General features: G+C 43.8%; 2 protein-coding genes across 4 annotated transcripts in view; one reads left to right on the top strand and one right to left on the bottom strand.

Moving 5' to 3' along the window:
• Window positions 1–14,497, top strand: part of LOC116905161 (60S ribosomal protein L26-like) — a 48,917-nt gene that overhangs the window by 17,152 nt on the left and 17,268 nt on the right. The gene's annotated exons all lie outside the window — the stretch shown is intronic.
• The window catches only part of Slc38a6 (solute carrier family 38 member 6), a 61,698-nt gene continuing 47,589 nt past the window's right edge, over window positions 389–14,497 (bottom strand). For all 3 annotated transcript variants that reach the window (XM_032907930.1, XM_032907932.1, XM_032907933.1), the window contains exons 9-16: window positions 12,421–12,486; window positions 12,144–12,197; window positions 10,148–10,227; window positions 9,351–9,451; window positions 3,601–3,725; window positions 2,326–2,470; window positions 2,036–2,130; window positions 389–1,770 (exon numbers count right to left, since the gene is read on the bottom strand). In XM_032907930.1, the coding sequence (XP_032763821.1) occupies window positions 1,690–1,770; window positions 2,036–2,130; window positions 2,326–2,470; window positions 3,601–3,725; window positions 9,351–9,451; window positions 10,148–10,227; window positions 12,144–12,197; window positions 12,421–12,486 (747 nt within the window). In that variant the 3' untranslated portion in view covers window positions 389–1,689. The remainder of the gene's footprint in view (window positions 1,771–2,035; window positions 2,131–2,325; window positions 2,471–3,600; window positions 3,726–9,350; window positions 9,452–10,147; window positions 10,228–12,143; window positions 12,198–12,420; window positions 12,487–14,497) is intronic.

The following is a 14,497-nucleotide window of genomic DNA, read 5'->3' as shown; positions in this document are numbered from 1 at the left end:
AAACATCCAACACTCACAAAGATGTAACATCCACAATGAGCAAGCAACTTAAAAACGGGCAAGAGGTAGACACTCATCTAAGAGACTATGCAGAGGTCAGTGACATGTGTGCAGTGCCCATAGCACGCCATTAGGGACTCTCAAAGCAGAGATGCCACTACAGCCCATTCCACTGGCGAGCGCGCACCACACCCACTAACACCAAACGCTGGTGAGGATGTGTCCTTACAGGATGCTGGCTCATTGCTGGCAATAACGCAAGATGGCACACTGCTTTGGAAGACAGCTGGCAGTTTCTTATAAACTAAATATACCTTCGCAATGTAGCACATGGTCCTTGGTATTTACCCCCCAAAACTGAGAACATGATTGTGAAAGCAGGCACACAAACATTTTTAGCACCTTTATTGATGGTTGGCAAAACTTAGAAGCAGTAGAAAGGTCTTCATGCGGTGAATGGACGTATACATCCATACAATGGGACATTACTCAGTACTAAAAGGAACAGGCTGTTAAATCAATGAAGTCAGCCTGAAAATGACACTCAGTCCTACATGATCCCAATCATGGCATTCTGGTAGGAAGATCAGTAGTGGCCAAGAATAACCCTGATGTCAACCATGGACTTGGCCTCCCTGGGTGAAACACATGCTACACGGACACAAGGCATTCAGGTTGGAAAAAGCTAGAGTTGGAGTAAGGAGTCACATGGGGTCCCTCGTTTCATCAGCTCATATATCTGAAAACGTAAAACTACTCTAAAAAAATAAATAAAGGTTCCTTTTTTTAAAAGTCACAAGTGCCAGGCATGTGCCAGGATGGTGGCCCAGTTTCTAACCCCAGCACTTGGCAGGAAACAGCAGCAGGCAGACTGTAGTAGTGGTGTATGGGCTAACCCACTTTGGCTTTGAGCTGGATTCTCAAATGAAAGATGTATACATCTTTTTGATGTATAACTTTGATATGCCTTGACTAGCTCAATGGCTGGGCATCTCTAATCCTCTCTGAGGCTAGCATAATATATTACCCTCCAGTGTTCCTGGCTTAACACCTTCTAAATTTATGTTTTATCTTTGCTGCCCTGTTACCTATTGGGCAGCACCCCCCTACCCCCTACCCCCCAGGGTCGCATTCCATTTTCACCTATGTTGCTGGATAATTTTCTTCTGCAGCTCTTAAATATGATCCCTCTGCCTAGAGTCAGGACGATTCTCTTCCTCTTTCCCTCTCCCTCTGTCCTCTGCCCACACAATCTAAAAGTCCTGCCCCATCTCCCTGCCCAGCCATTGGCTATACAGCAATTCTTTATTACCAGTGGAAGCCAGCTGGGGGCAGGGACCCTCAGGCCTGGAGAAGAGGCGAGTTAAGACAAAGCATTAGAACCAATTCCCAACAGAAAACCACCTCGAGTTCAAGGCCAGCCTGGTTTACACTGCTAGGTCCTGTCTCAAACACAAAACAAAACACAGAAAACAAAACTCCTGAACAAAGAGTGACTCTGTGCATTTTTCAAGTATTTTGAATATTTCTAATTTTGGTTAAAATTAAAACGGCTCTATTCACACTGATACTCTGTCCTGCGTTCCTGTTAACAATTTTCCTGAGAGTGTAATTTTCATATATGGCACCTTCTATAATGATCCCTTATTTATAGAGGTAAGTCATTCTTCATAATAAAAACATTTGATTTCATTTGTTGACCCAGTCAAGAATGATGAGCACTAGACTGAAGCTTCCGACCACAATGCCTGTGCTGAGCAGGGACAAAGCCTGTGGAGACAAAGGAGATGCTGTGTGAGCCCCATCCCTTCCACGGCCGATTTCCACTTAATGTCAGTCCACGGGCTCTCACTCTGTAGCTCAGGCTAACCTCAAACACTCAGCAATCCCCCAGCCTCAGCCCCCTAAGAGCTGGGGTTAGAAGCATGAACCATCACACCAGACTCTGAAATGTACTTTGTATATATTACAATATACTGTCTTTGTAGACGTAGAAATAAACAGACTATTCCTTAAACAGCTGAAAACAACCTACCCCAAGCTTTTTCCATGAGAGAAAATCCTCTCGGCTGAGTTTAAGATAAAACAATCCTGGGAACACAAAAATCAAGCATGTCGATGTGCTGGCGCCTGCAAGGGTAGAGGGGAAGAGAAACCGTGTCAGCTCATGTGAGAATGATGACTTTATTATCCCTCTTACTTTTGTGGGGCTGGAAATCCAATCTAAGGAATCTACCCACACTGGGAGCTGCTCTACCACCCATGAGACTTCCCCATCCCTTTTATTACGTGTTTTGTTTTTTTTTTTCAAAGTGGAAAACTTACCAACTACACCAAATACATTTCTAATGTCAGGAACATATATTGCAAGTAAAACAATGATGATGTTGAGCGCTAATGTGGTCAGAGAATGCCGGATCCAGGAAAATGGATAGTTTGAGAAAAGTATCATCATCAAAGCTTTTCTGGCCTGTATAGCAGGAAAGAAGTTGAGGCAAAGGGAAAGGAGGAAGGGCAGGGTGTTTGCTTAGAGAAACACGTGTACAGTAACCATAATATTCCTACCCCAAACCATTCATATTCCCCAGACACAGCATAAACTATCATTATGTGGTGTTTTTATACACATAAACCTTTCTGAGTGAGCTTCATAGAAAATATTTTTCTTAAATTCCACACGAAAGTTTCACAGGCGATTTTTCCAGGTTTTATAATTTAAAGAATTACAAGCAATCACGCTGTGTTATGAAATCACAAAGGACAATTTTCATCAAATTCAACAGAAAAACTTTCAAGTAGAAAAAAAACAAAACAAAACATGCGTGGAAAAGAAACCCCATTTTCTGTTTTATTTTCGTTATCTGTTTCACGGCATGAAAGACAAAAACGTTTCCCACATCTTCCACTGCTAGGGCAGGCCGCTGGCAATCACAGCCCACAAGTTTATCTAGCCCTGGCTGGACCCCTGATCCTGCGGTCTCACAGGGAGGGGCAGGGATTCCTGGAGGCCCCAGTCTCTAAGAACTCATGTGAGTTCAAGACACCCAGGCAGAAGCTTTCTACCCGAAGCTGTTGTTTTCATTTTCATGGAAATTCTTAAGATTCTTATGTGTAGCAACTGGATGCAGAATGGGAACCTGCTCTGCCTCTTAAATGCTAGAGCCTACGAGTCTAAAGCCTACGAGTGGCCGGCTTCCCCTGTGGGAAGAAGCAATAGACCACGAGGGGTTTATTTTTGCTGAATCGACTTTCTCCTCTTTGTGCACATTCTTTTGAAAACAGAATATAGGAAGACACCGCCTCCCCCCCTCAAGAAAAACCCCTAAAACTTCAGAACTCTAGTCTCTAAATTGGAAACAAAACTGAGGGAGAGGTAAATCTAAACGAAATCTCAGAAAGCACAAATTAGCTTGGAGGTTCACTGTTATTTTTGGGCTTTCATGGGACCATATGCTAGTATGAGGTCTTGGATCAATTACTTGACAAATGAATAAGATACACAAGGCTAGATGTGATTCAGAGGTTCTGGTCTGCAAAGCATTAGTGTTGCCATATTAGGGAGCCACGACACCAAGCAACAAAACCTTTAGGCATACTTACAGGGAAGTGGATTAGAGGGACTGTCAGAAGCACAGCAAACAGTATGCATAACTTCACAGCCATGACAGCAGCATCATGTGGCAAGTATTTACTGTAACCTTGCAGTAATTCTGACTCCACTTTGTCTGAACATAAATTAAAACAACAGCAGCAGCAATCAGGGTCAAAAAGTAAACTTCGTACCACGATGTCAATAATACCGAAATTATTTTCTGTTGTATTACTGGTTCGTACTAGGCTTGCATACCATTCTGAAATTACTTTCTGGCCTTTTTCTCTCTGTACTAGGACATACAAAGATGCTGAGTATTTTCGTGAAATGCATGCTACTTTCTGAGATGTGTTACACTTTTACATTATTATTACAGAATTTAGTTCCTTATTTGGGGGTGCCTGTGCCATTGCACACAAGTGGAGCTCAGAGGACAACATGCATGAATGGGTTCTTTCCTTCTGCCACGTGGGTCCTGGGATCAAACTCTGGTCACTGGGCTTGGTGGCAAGTGCCTTTACCTTCTGGGACATCTAACTAGCCCATGTAAATGCTTTTATACTCCTTTAAAAAATTTTTAAATCAGGACACACAGAATCTCCAAAATTACGACTAAAACATATTTAAAAGTATCTCCTTAACCAGATGTGGTTGTGCATGGCTGTAATCATGCAATGGGGAGGCAGAGGCAGGTGGATCTTTGTGAGTGTGAGGCTAGCCTGGTCTACTTAGCATGTTCCAGGCCGGTGAGGCCTAATCACAAAGACAAAAGAAAACAAAACACAAACCAAAGCAAACTCTTTAGAACTTGTCCATACAGTTAAGGAAAGGGTTTACACACGTGTCTGTAAAGTGCTTACACGGGCACTGGTGAATTTGGTCACCGTAGCAATATGAGATAGGAAGGTTCAAGAGCACCAAGCAGTCTGCCCCAGAACACATAGCAGGGGGCAGGGCAGAGCACCCCACACTTTTGTGATAAAGTGACCTTCAACACCAGCATTTCTCAGATTCCTGGTGTTGTGTGTAGGACTCTACTCCAGGGACTGCTTCCACCTCTGCAGAGAGTTTTGGGCATAGTATCAGCTTTGTCCATTTCCGTCTTGAGTAAAAGGAAGAACAAAGGGTTAAGACAATGGCTCGCTTAGTAAGTCAGGTCCATTCAGACAGGACTGAGAGAGGCCGACCAGGCTTTCTACCTGGCAGCTTCCTTCCATTTGCACTGTCTCTCTCACCCAGGTCAGCTAGGAAGAATGAGAGTGTTCAACCACACCTCAGGACCTATGGACAAAGGTCAGTTTGGACTTAAATAGGACCGAGTTTTTAAATCCCTTGGACTGTATAACAGAGAAGCCAGTGCTGGACAGGACCTCATTACCCCTGATTCTGCTCACCGGCTCTGGCCACTGTGAGTCAGAGTAGAGCCTTTCTCCTCAGGTTGCTGTGCACCTCATGCATTTTGTTGCAGCAATGAGGAATGTAATAAGAGAGGAAGAGGAGTGTTTTATGGTGTGGACTACACACAAGCACAGAGTGGACGAAAAATATCAGAAACCAAAACCCAGAAATCAGTGCCATCATCACTAAAGTAACGGAGACTACAGTAATGGAGGCTCTGAACCAGGCTAGCAACCTCGGGGACAGGAGAGAGCGAACTGCCCACAGTGCTACAGACAGAAATGAAGAGTGAAGAGCTGGGCTACGTAGGAGAACTGGGAAGAACCAGGAAATCTGGATGCTATTTCCAAACCTGTGAGATACTTGAGAGTCTTTGGAGAAATATGGCAAACTACTTCATTTCCATCCTCCGAGTCGTAAAATGAGCCATTAACACTTCTTGCTTAACAAGCTCGCAGACATTAAAACGCCCGGTTACCCAACGTTGGGCACTGGCCGGGCTCACCAGAGGAGCACTTTCCTCTTTAGCATCTGAGATTAGAACCAATAGTATTAATGTGGTTGATACTGAGAGATCCCTTTAGTCTGACAGAAGTCATAATATGGTATGTCATAATTATGACAGAAGTCATAATAACAATACTAACTAAGCTTTGAGCGTCTAGATAAAGATTCCAATCAGTTCTAGAAGTATTAATAACTCCATTTACTAGAAATCCTTTCCCAAGGTGAAAACCTTCTGAATTTGCCACTCTCATTCTTATCTAAGGAACGGATTATAACACACTTATCTGGACTCAGAGAAAGTGTCACAAATATCCAAAAGGACCTAATCACCATTTTTTAAGTCATTTGGATCAGTGGCATTGCATTTAACACACCAAGGAAAATTTCCATGAGGTATCAGAAAGAATACTGGCGTGCATTTAGAGAGCTGTCTTTAATTCCAGGACAGGCCACTTAACTGATCTAGGATAAAACTGCTAACCTAAAAAGATGAATTGTACGCCTGGACTTTAGGTGGGGCCTACCAAACTGGCCATTTCCTGCTGACACTGACAGCCTAGGGTACAATTAAAAGCCACAGTGGAAGGCTTTTCTCTATTGTGATTAACAATGGGAAAAAGAAGTGCTGCATGGAACACACTATCACCTGAGAGCCTTCCGCCTGTGGGAGGGGCCGTCAACTGTCAGCTGCCTACCCACGGTGCCATCCTGTCAGCTGCACAGCATCGGGAAGCTCGCAGGCTATGGAGTAGGGGCTAAGTTAGAGGCACCCAGACAGCTTTACTTGACAATCCGTCTAGGAAACATTTCATCTGTATGGAGAACAGACAAACATACGACAGGGGCTAAGGTAAGAAGCTATGGTTTCCTAAAGTTCACTTTAATTAGAGCCCGTAACAAAGGAACGCAGCCTGGGCCTTCTGTTTTCCAAAGGTAGCAGAGTGTTGAAGACTTTGGAGATTTGGAGGAAGAAAGAGAGCATTCAAGCTTCAGCTCCACTTTGTATCTGAAGGTGGTGGCCTCATTAGTCAATCTAAACAGACCCGTCTTACTTCTGAGGACTAAGGCAATCTTAGTAAAACACCCGACTCTTAGATGTCGGCTCAGTGGTGAATCCACTGCAGCCTAGGCATTCCTTGTTAGACTTTCTAGAGTTGGAAGCACCCAGTTGTTGATGGGAGTCACATGACTATTCCCAATCATCCTGGATGTCAGTTCATGGGAGTCACATGACTATTCCTAGTCATCTTGGATGTCAGTTCATGGGAGTCACATGACTATTCCTAGTAATCCTGGATGTCAGTGGAGACTGGAGATTTCCTCCATGTTGTTCTACTGACCTACAGGGAGGGGGAGGGTCTGTATTTATTAGGCTCCAATCAACTTGAAGATTCCCCAAACCAACACCGGATGAGTAGCACTGATCTGAAAATTGATCATGAAATACCCTGAAATTCAAAACTCACTGAGCATGACACCCAATATTCTAAACTCATCAAGATTCATAAATTGAAACTCTTTTAGTCCCAGTAAGTGATAATCCCAGCAGTGTTTATAACGGGTGATAATTGCAATTAAAAATATATGCAGGTATTGTGGCACAATGTACCTTTTTAAAGGCCAAGAAGCCCACTTTTAGGATCTTACTAAAGAAAGGTTTGACTGCATTCACGTCTCTAAACTAGTAAACCTAACAGCCAAAAATGCAACATGTGTATTTAGAGATTTTGTTTTGTTTGGATGAGGAGGACAAGCTGACAATCTGCCTCACTTTCACTGTCCTGGCTGCAGGCACAGTGCTCAGCCTGGGAAGGATGGTTTTTCTGGATGATACACACAGAACTCAGTACTCTCGCCCTGCAGCAGGAGTAAATAAATGCAAGCTTAATGCAGGGCTGCCTTTGTTACTATGGAAATAACGGACAAGGAGGAGGAACATAGAGAACAACTGCAAATGTGTCCACACTGGAAACAGCACAGCAATGGCTCCTACACAGGAAGCGCCATGCCACAGAGCGCACACAGAGAAGCCGTGCCGGAGAGAGGGCTCGGTTGCTAAATGGTTTCTCTGCAGCTATGAGGGTCTCTGTTCAATCCTTAGACTCAGTCTTTAAAGAAATCCGGTGTGGTGGTGTGTGCTATAACCCGAGTCCCCGGAGGCAAAGACAGGCAGAGTCCTACAGCTTGCTGGCCAGCCAGTCTACCCTACTTGTAAATTCCAGGCCAAGTGTGAAGCTCGGCCTCAGAAACCACAGCGGAAGGCTCCTGAGAACGACACCTGAGCTTGTCCTCTGACCTCCACCTGCACATGTGCAGACATGTACCCGTGTGTACATCCAACGTGAGTGAAGAATAAGTTACAGCAGTGAGGGTGATGGAGGATGATGGTAGTGTGCTCCTGTGAACAGCTCTCGCTTGGGATTATTATGTGCCGAACGCTGCAGTAGGGCTGCACAGGGAACTGTTTCTGTCTCACTACAACCCTACACGTTATGCTCACACTGTGGATTAGCACTGAGGATAATTCAAGGTGTCGGCTCCCTTCAAGGTCAGAGAGCCAGTTAGCGTTTGGGATTAGTTACATGAGGCAGGTTTATAGGATTTCAAAACCAACGCTCTTCTGTCTGGGCCTGGGAAGGGCAGTGGTATAAAGACAGCTTGGGAGAACAGGGAGATAAGTATTAATAAAGGTGACACAGGAGTCTAAAACCAGAAAGGTGCACAAAGCCATGATGCAGGTCACCAACAGATACACTCCCCAAGTAGTGACAGCCAACTACTCGCGGTTACTATGAAAACATTTATGAAGAATGCTTGCAAAACTGGGCGGGCTGAGTGTTGGGTGCTGTGTGCGACTGTTGCAAATTCTGCTCATCTTCTCTTTCTTGTTCTAGACTTTGTTTTTGTTCCGAACATTCTTGTTGAAAAAGGAAAAACCCCACAAACTATGCAGGAAATGTCTCAAAAACAAACAAGAGAGAACCTGGCTTTATACTGTTACAAGTGTCTGTAAGGAATCTGAAGGAAAGGCCCTGTGAAGCAGAGGCAGCCCTGTGAGCACAGGCTGTGAAAATGAAGTCTGAAGGCAGAGATGTGCACAGCTGAGTGAACTCCATTGTCTTTTCTGGAGTTGCCCCTTTGTAATTATTGACGTGGTTTACTCTCCTACGCCCTCAGCTTATCACCTAGCATCTAACATGTTGGATGTGTAATTTTTTTTTATATATATAAGGTCTCTCGGTGTAGCCCTGGCTGGTCTTGGTGTTCACTCTGTAGTCAGGCTGGCCTCAAACTCAAGAGATCCACCAGGCCCTGTCTCCTGAGTGCTGGGATTAATGGTGTGGGCTACCACCATGCCCACCCCGCCCTGAATATACAATTTAAAAAGACCCAAAGCACTATTTTACAGAGACACCGATAGTGCTTGAAGTTTTATATAAAAATTAAAAAAAACATGTTAGGGCTTGACGATGGCTTAGCGGGTAAGAACGTGTACTGCTCTCACGGAGAACAGGAGTTGGACACTCCTGCCTCAAAGCCACCTGTAACTCCAGCTTCCAGGGACTCTCCTCTGACCTCCACAGGCACTGCACCTCCACACACAGATTCACACTCAGACACAAACATATGCACGCAATTAAAAATAAAGACAAACGTCTCAAAAGAGGACAAAATTCCTGTACGCCTACAAAGTGATGATTAATCTTAAGCCTGATTTGTCAGATTCGCCACAGTGCTGAAATGACCTGAACAGATGACCTTCCCAGCAAAAGGCAGAAAGGGAAGCCTCAGGCAGGGTGAGGACATCTGTCCTTCTTCTGTCACATAATTAAGAATTTAAGAATATGCTCACCATAAAAAGTGAGGTAGCCAAAGAGAGCAGACACGAAGTAAACCAGGAAGCTCAGCGCAATCGCTGTGTTGGTCACATTCTGCATCCTTTTCTTTGAAGGGCTGAAACAAAACAAAACAACCCAGGAAAGGTCGACAAAGCCAGTGATCTGAGTCCTGTCTGAAGAAATGAACATCACAGGCCAGTCAGGGACAAGCATGAGCTCACCGATGGCTACACAGTAGAATTCACAAGTCGACACTCAGACAGAGATGGTGTCACTGGCAACATTGCCAATGAGAATAGAATCACCTCTTGGTTGCTGTGGTGGTTTGAATAGGAATTGGCTCCCATAAATTCGTGTGTCTGAATGCTTGGCTCAGAGGGAGTGGGACTATTTAGGAGGTGTGGCCTGGTTGAAGTAGGTGTGGCCTTGTTGGAGGAAGTGTGTCACTGCCGGGGTGGGCACTGTGGTCTCCTATGTTCAAGCTACGCCCAGTGTGCCATACATACAGTCTCCCCCTGAAGCCTGTAGACACAGATGTAGAACTCTCAGCTCCTCCAGCACTATGTCTCCCTGCACGCTGCTATGCCTCCCTCCATGATGGCAATGGACTATCCCTCTGAACCATAACCCAAATTAACGCTGTCCTTTATGAGAGTTGCTGTGCTCATGGAATCTTCACAGCCCTAAACCCCTGACTAAGACAGCTGCCTTGTTTGTTTGTTTTTTAAGCTAACACTTAGAATTGGGACAATAGGGAAGGATTCATGAATGGGAACTGATTAGCTCTGAAGGCCACGGCGCTCTACAGTACCTTCGAAGCTCACAGTATATGGGCAATACTGAGGTATGGCAGAGAAATGAAAAAGCCATCGTTGGTATGGCGTAGACACTCTGAAAAAAATACAACAAAATACTATTAAATGCTACGTCATTTTTATTTGATAATAAACTCAGTTCTTTTTGTTTTAATTACATTTTTATTTATTTATTTTTGTGTATCTGTGTGCCCACACACCCATGCCACCTAGCACTTGCAGAGGTCAGAGGATAACTAGACGGAGTCATCGGGTTAGGCTGCAGACACTCGACAATACAACTGCGCCATCTTGCCAGCCCAATAATAAAGTTCTTTTTAAAAAGAGCCTAGTCAAATTTATGTCATCCTTTGTGAATGATCTCTTCCTAAGATGAGGGGTGGGGTGCAGTGAGAGAGAGACAGCGGGGACGGGGAGCTCTGCAGTCACAGTAACTACTCTAGCTTACAGGCGGCTTATTCTGACCACACTTTCTGGCTGGCCTCTCGTATCACCTTGCTTTGTTACAGTTACCGCCTTCTACAATACTTGGATAAGATAAAACTAATTTAGGTTATACATAAACATTTAAAATAATTTTTATTATAATTCCAGCCATTCTTACGGTATGCATGATTTAAATGCATCTCATTACCCAAGCATCAACAACGCCTGCCAATGTTTTCGACCCTGCTTTTACTTACTCAGTCCAACTAAGTGTTCCAAATAGAGGCCACATCCATGTACTGCCAGAACCCATGACCAAGATCTTTCTTAATGAGCCCAAAGAATCTAGACCTGAAAAACTCCTAAGGAGCCCATGTAATACATAAGCCTAAAGTTTCTTTAAAAATTATTATTAGAATACTTAGCAAGAGCCAGCGAAAACCAGCAAGCCCAACGCTCTCCCCTCTAAGCTAAGCACTGTCTTTAAAAAGTGGATGGGAATGATTTACTTTCTCTTTTCTGCTCTAAAAATATTTCTCCTTAGTTAGTGTTGGGCTCTTCACCAAAAGAAGTTCCAGATGAAGACCTAGTTTGGGTAAAGTACCTAGGAAATTGTGTTTCTTGAAGCTGTGTTACGGGGATGAGAGCTTAAGACACAGCTCTCTGTTTCATACACTGCTCAGTTTCCCGGCCTGCCAATTACCCTACCCTGATCTTTAAGGCCCATGGAGGTCTTCACATGTAAAAGATGTGGCGACCTCCCTGGAAAGGTTTGGGAGACATTTCTAAGTTATAAACTGGAGATGAAAAGGAAGGTTTTGCATGAGGACCCACCACATTAACATTCTACACTAACAAAGCTGCACAAGGAGGAGAGGAGAGTCTGGCGTGGGAACCTAGAAAACAGCATTGCGGCAGAAAAACACGGTAGAGAGGGAAAGGCTCCCAGAAACGGGAGGACTCAGCTTTTTCCACTAGAGCAAAGCAGGACCATGCAAACGCCAGTTCTCAGGGACTCTTCCAGGCCCTTTCCGCATCCCACAACTCTCTTAAGGGTGGGCATGGGACTTGGGTTTCTGGGCTCCGCTCTGAACATCATAAATTCCCCTGGAATGCTGTTCTGAAGGCAGACTGGCAGTGCTCAGTGCTGGCCCATGATGAGGCTGTTTAGCTAGAGACCAAAGTCCTACTCACCAGGGAGGAGTTTTTGATGTAATTGGCGATTTAGCTTTACAAGTCCAGAGCGCAACAGGAAAACCGTATCCACAGAGGACCTTACTGGCCAGACCAGACATTTGGTAAATCTGTTCTTTTAGGCAAAGGCCCATTTAAAACAGGCTCCATTTAAAAGCATGCCAAAAGAAAGAAAAGAAAAAGGTGGCTGTTTCATAATGGGCCACCCTGTGTTAAATAATATTATTCTTCTGGTAGGCAATCCTATACTTAGCACTTTCATGAAAATTAATTAGTTACAGGTACAAAGACCTAAGAGACCCTGTAACACAAATCTCTTAAAACCTGAAATGTGAAAAATCAACCGAAAGTATCTGTTAATAACTTACACACCTCTTTGGAGAAATGAAAGAGCTTTGGTTTACAGTCATCTGTAGCGTTTGAAATCTGTTTAAGAGTATTGAGGGGAAAAGAAAAACCAATAGGCATTAAAAGTCAGGATACATCAACAAATATGATGAATTTATTACTACTGGAATTTCAAATCAAGTTACTTCAAAGAAAAGTCCTAAAATGCTATGTAACTATTACTTTTCACCAATTAGAAAAATCATCATTTATCTTCCATTTCTTTTTTTAGTTGAGAAGTTAAAAATATAAAAATTATTACCTGAAAGACTGCATTGATGCAATTTAAGGTCAGAGGACAAGGAACGGCCCATTTTTTAATTACTACCTGTAAAAGTAAATGCGACCCGCACTTAGATGACCTGTAATAAAATTCATCACAGGTTGATGTTTTCAATAAAGTCAAACAAGAGACTAGCCGAAGATTCCTTGATGCTCTGATTTTCCCCAGATAGAGTGGGGTCACCCTTTAACATGGTCACTGGGAGGGAAGGGGACAGGATGACAAGAGTGCTTCACATCTGATCAGCGGGGAATCTTGCCTGTTAAAGACTTAGTGTGCTCTGTGTCAATTTTCAAATCTCCAACAGTGTCCTGGTCTTGTTTTTAAAGTGCAACTCAGAGAGGAAGCATGTTTTCAATAATAGTCGCAAAGGACATTTATTCCTGTCGGTAGCAGACAGAGCAGAGGAGCAGGCAGAAGTGAGGGGAGACTTTAATTGGCAGTGTGCTCACTGGCATTCCTGATGAACACAAACTTTCACGTTTGTGCTACGGTGAATGTGGGGAGGGTCGGCACTGCTACAGTGTGAGTGCAGAGCTAGGGAACCCTAGTTGGGAAAAATACATTTTTTATAAAACTTAAAAGAAATCCAGAGGGATGCTGTTTCCCAGAAACCATCAATGGGCATGTTTCAGGATTTGACTCCTAATTGTGGCCATCCTGTTCCTAGAGCCACCCTTGTGGCTGTGTCAACACTGCCATTGTAGCCCTTCTTGCAGGCACATAATGACTCTGTAAATGTTTGCTCCAGGCTAAATCCCAGCACACAAAGGGGCAGAGAGAAGAAAGGGAGTATTTGTCTTTGCAGGAGACCAGTAAGTAAATACTATTCCTATTTGGAACTCATCTAGTTTGGGAGTTTAACAAATTCAATCAAAATTTTATGCAGTGATAAATCTAAAGAAAACACACACTTTTAGGATTAAGTTAATGAGTGAACCCAAGAGTCATTTTTAATTTAAAATCTAAACCTAAAGGGGGTGGGGTGTCTAAGGACAAACTGGGCATTTCCAGGTAAGTTTTCAATATAAAACCAACTCCAACCATCAATTTATCAAGAGACAAGAACAAAACAAGAACCAAGAATCTCATTATCTATTTTTTTCCTGAAAAGTTGGTTTTTTGTTTGTTTGTTTGTTTTGTTTTAAGAGAGATGGAGTGTGGGGTGAGGATGAAGGTGGCTGGAGAAGCAAGGGCTCCTGGGCTCTTTCCAGCTCTACCGAGGCTGCTCCAGATTCAAGGTCTCCTGTTTTACTCTAACCGTGTGCGTGTGTGTGTGTGTGTGTGTGTGTGTGTGTGTGTGTGTGTGTGTGTGTCTGTGTGTCTGTGTGTCTGTGCGTGTGTGTGTGTTAGTGGGGGGAGGGGTCAGGATCAATGCCTCCTGGCTTGCTGAGTACCAGGCCTTGAATGCCAAGTCAAAATCCTTCAAGTTGCAATATAGCCTTCTTCACTGATTAGAAAGAATTATTGGCAGCCTGATTTTACATAATGTAAATTCCATTATTACAGCTAATTCCTGTGGGTCATCCCAGCTTCAAACCTGCATGGTGGAATGGGGTAGAGAGAGCTGCAGACAGGTGAGGAGTGGGCAGAGACCCAACCACAAGAGAGAAGAGAGTCCCAGGGAGTCCTTGCTTGGCGCTGAAGACAGACTGGGTAAGAAGGTAACTCTGGGGGATGGAAAGAGAATAAGAAAAATCACCTTAGGCACTAAAATGACTTAATGCACTTGCACAAAAGGTCCTTCCTCCATCCTCCTCAAAGCCTACCATTTCTGCAGGGTAGCTCCCAGCTTACTGCCGCCCATATTCCTTTACAGAGATCTCAGCAACTCTCCCCACCCCTCTCAATGCTGGTGACAAACAGATAGGTTAGAAAAATAAAGGATAAAGGCATCTGTTACTGTCACTTTGAGCCACTGCCAAATTGAAACTCATGTTTAAATGTAGATACTCTCAAAGGAAAATGCATGCTAAATTTTTAATGAAAATCAGGATCTGGGAGAACAGCTAGTAGAGACACTTTGATCTGCAATGCCTAATGAGTACAATTAAGA

The sequence above is a fragment of the Rattus rattus genome, chromosome 7, assembly GCF_011064425.1.
Source record: "Rattus rattus isolate New Zealand chromosome 7, Rrattus_CSIRO_v1, whole genome shotgun sequence".
NCBI lineage: Eukaryota > Metazoa > Chordata > Mammalia > Rodentia > Muridae > Rattus > Rattus rattus.
Note: the sequence above shows the minus strand (reverse complement) of the source record. Positions and strands in the feature narration are given on the sequence as shown.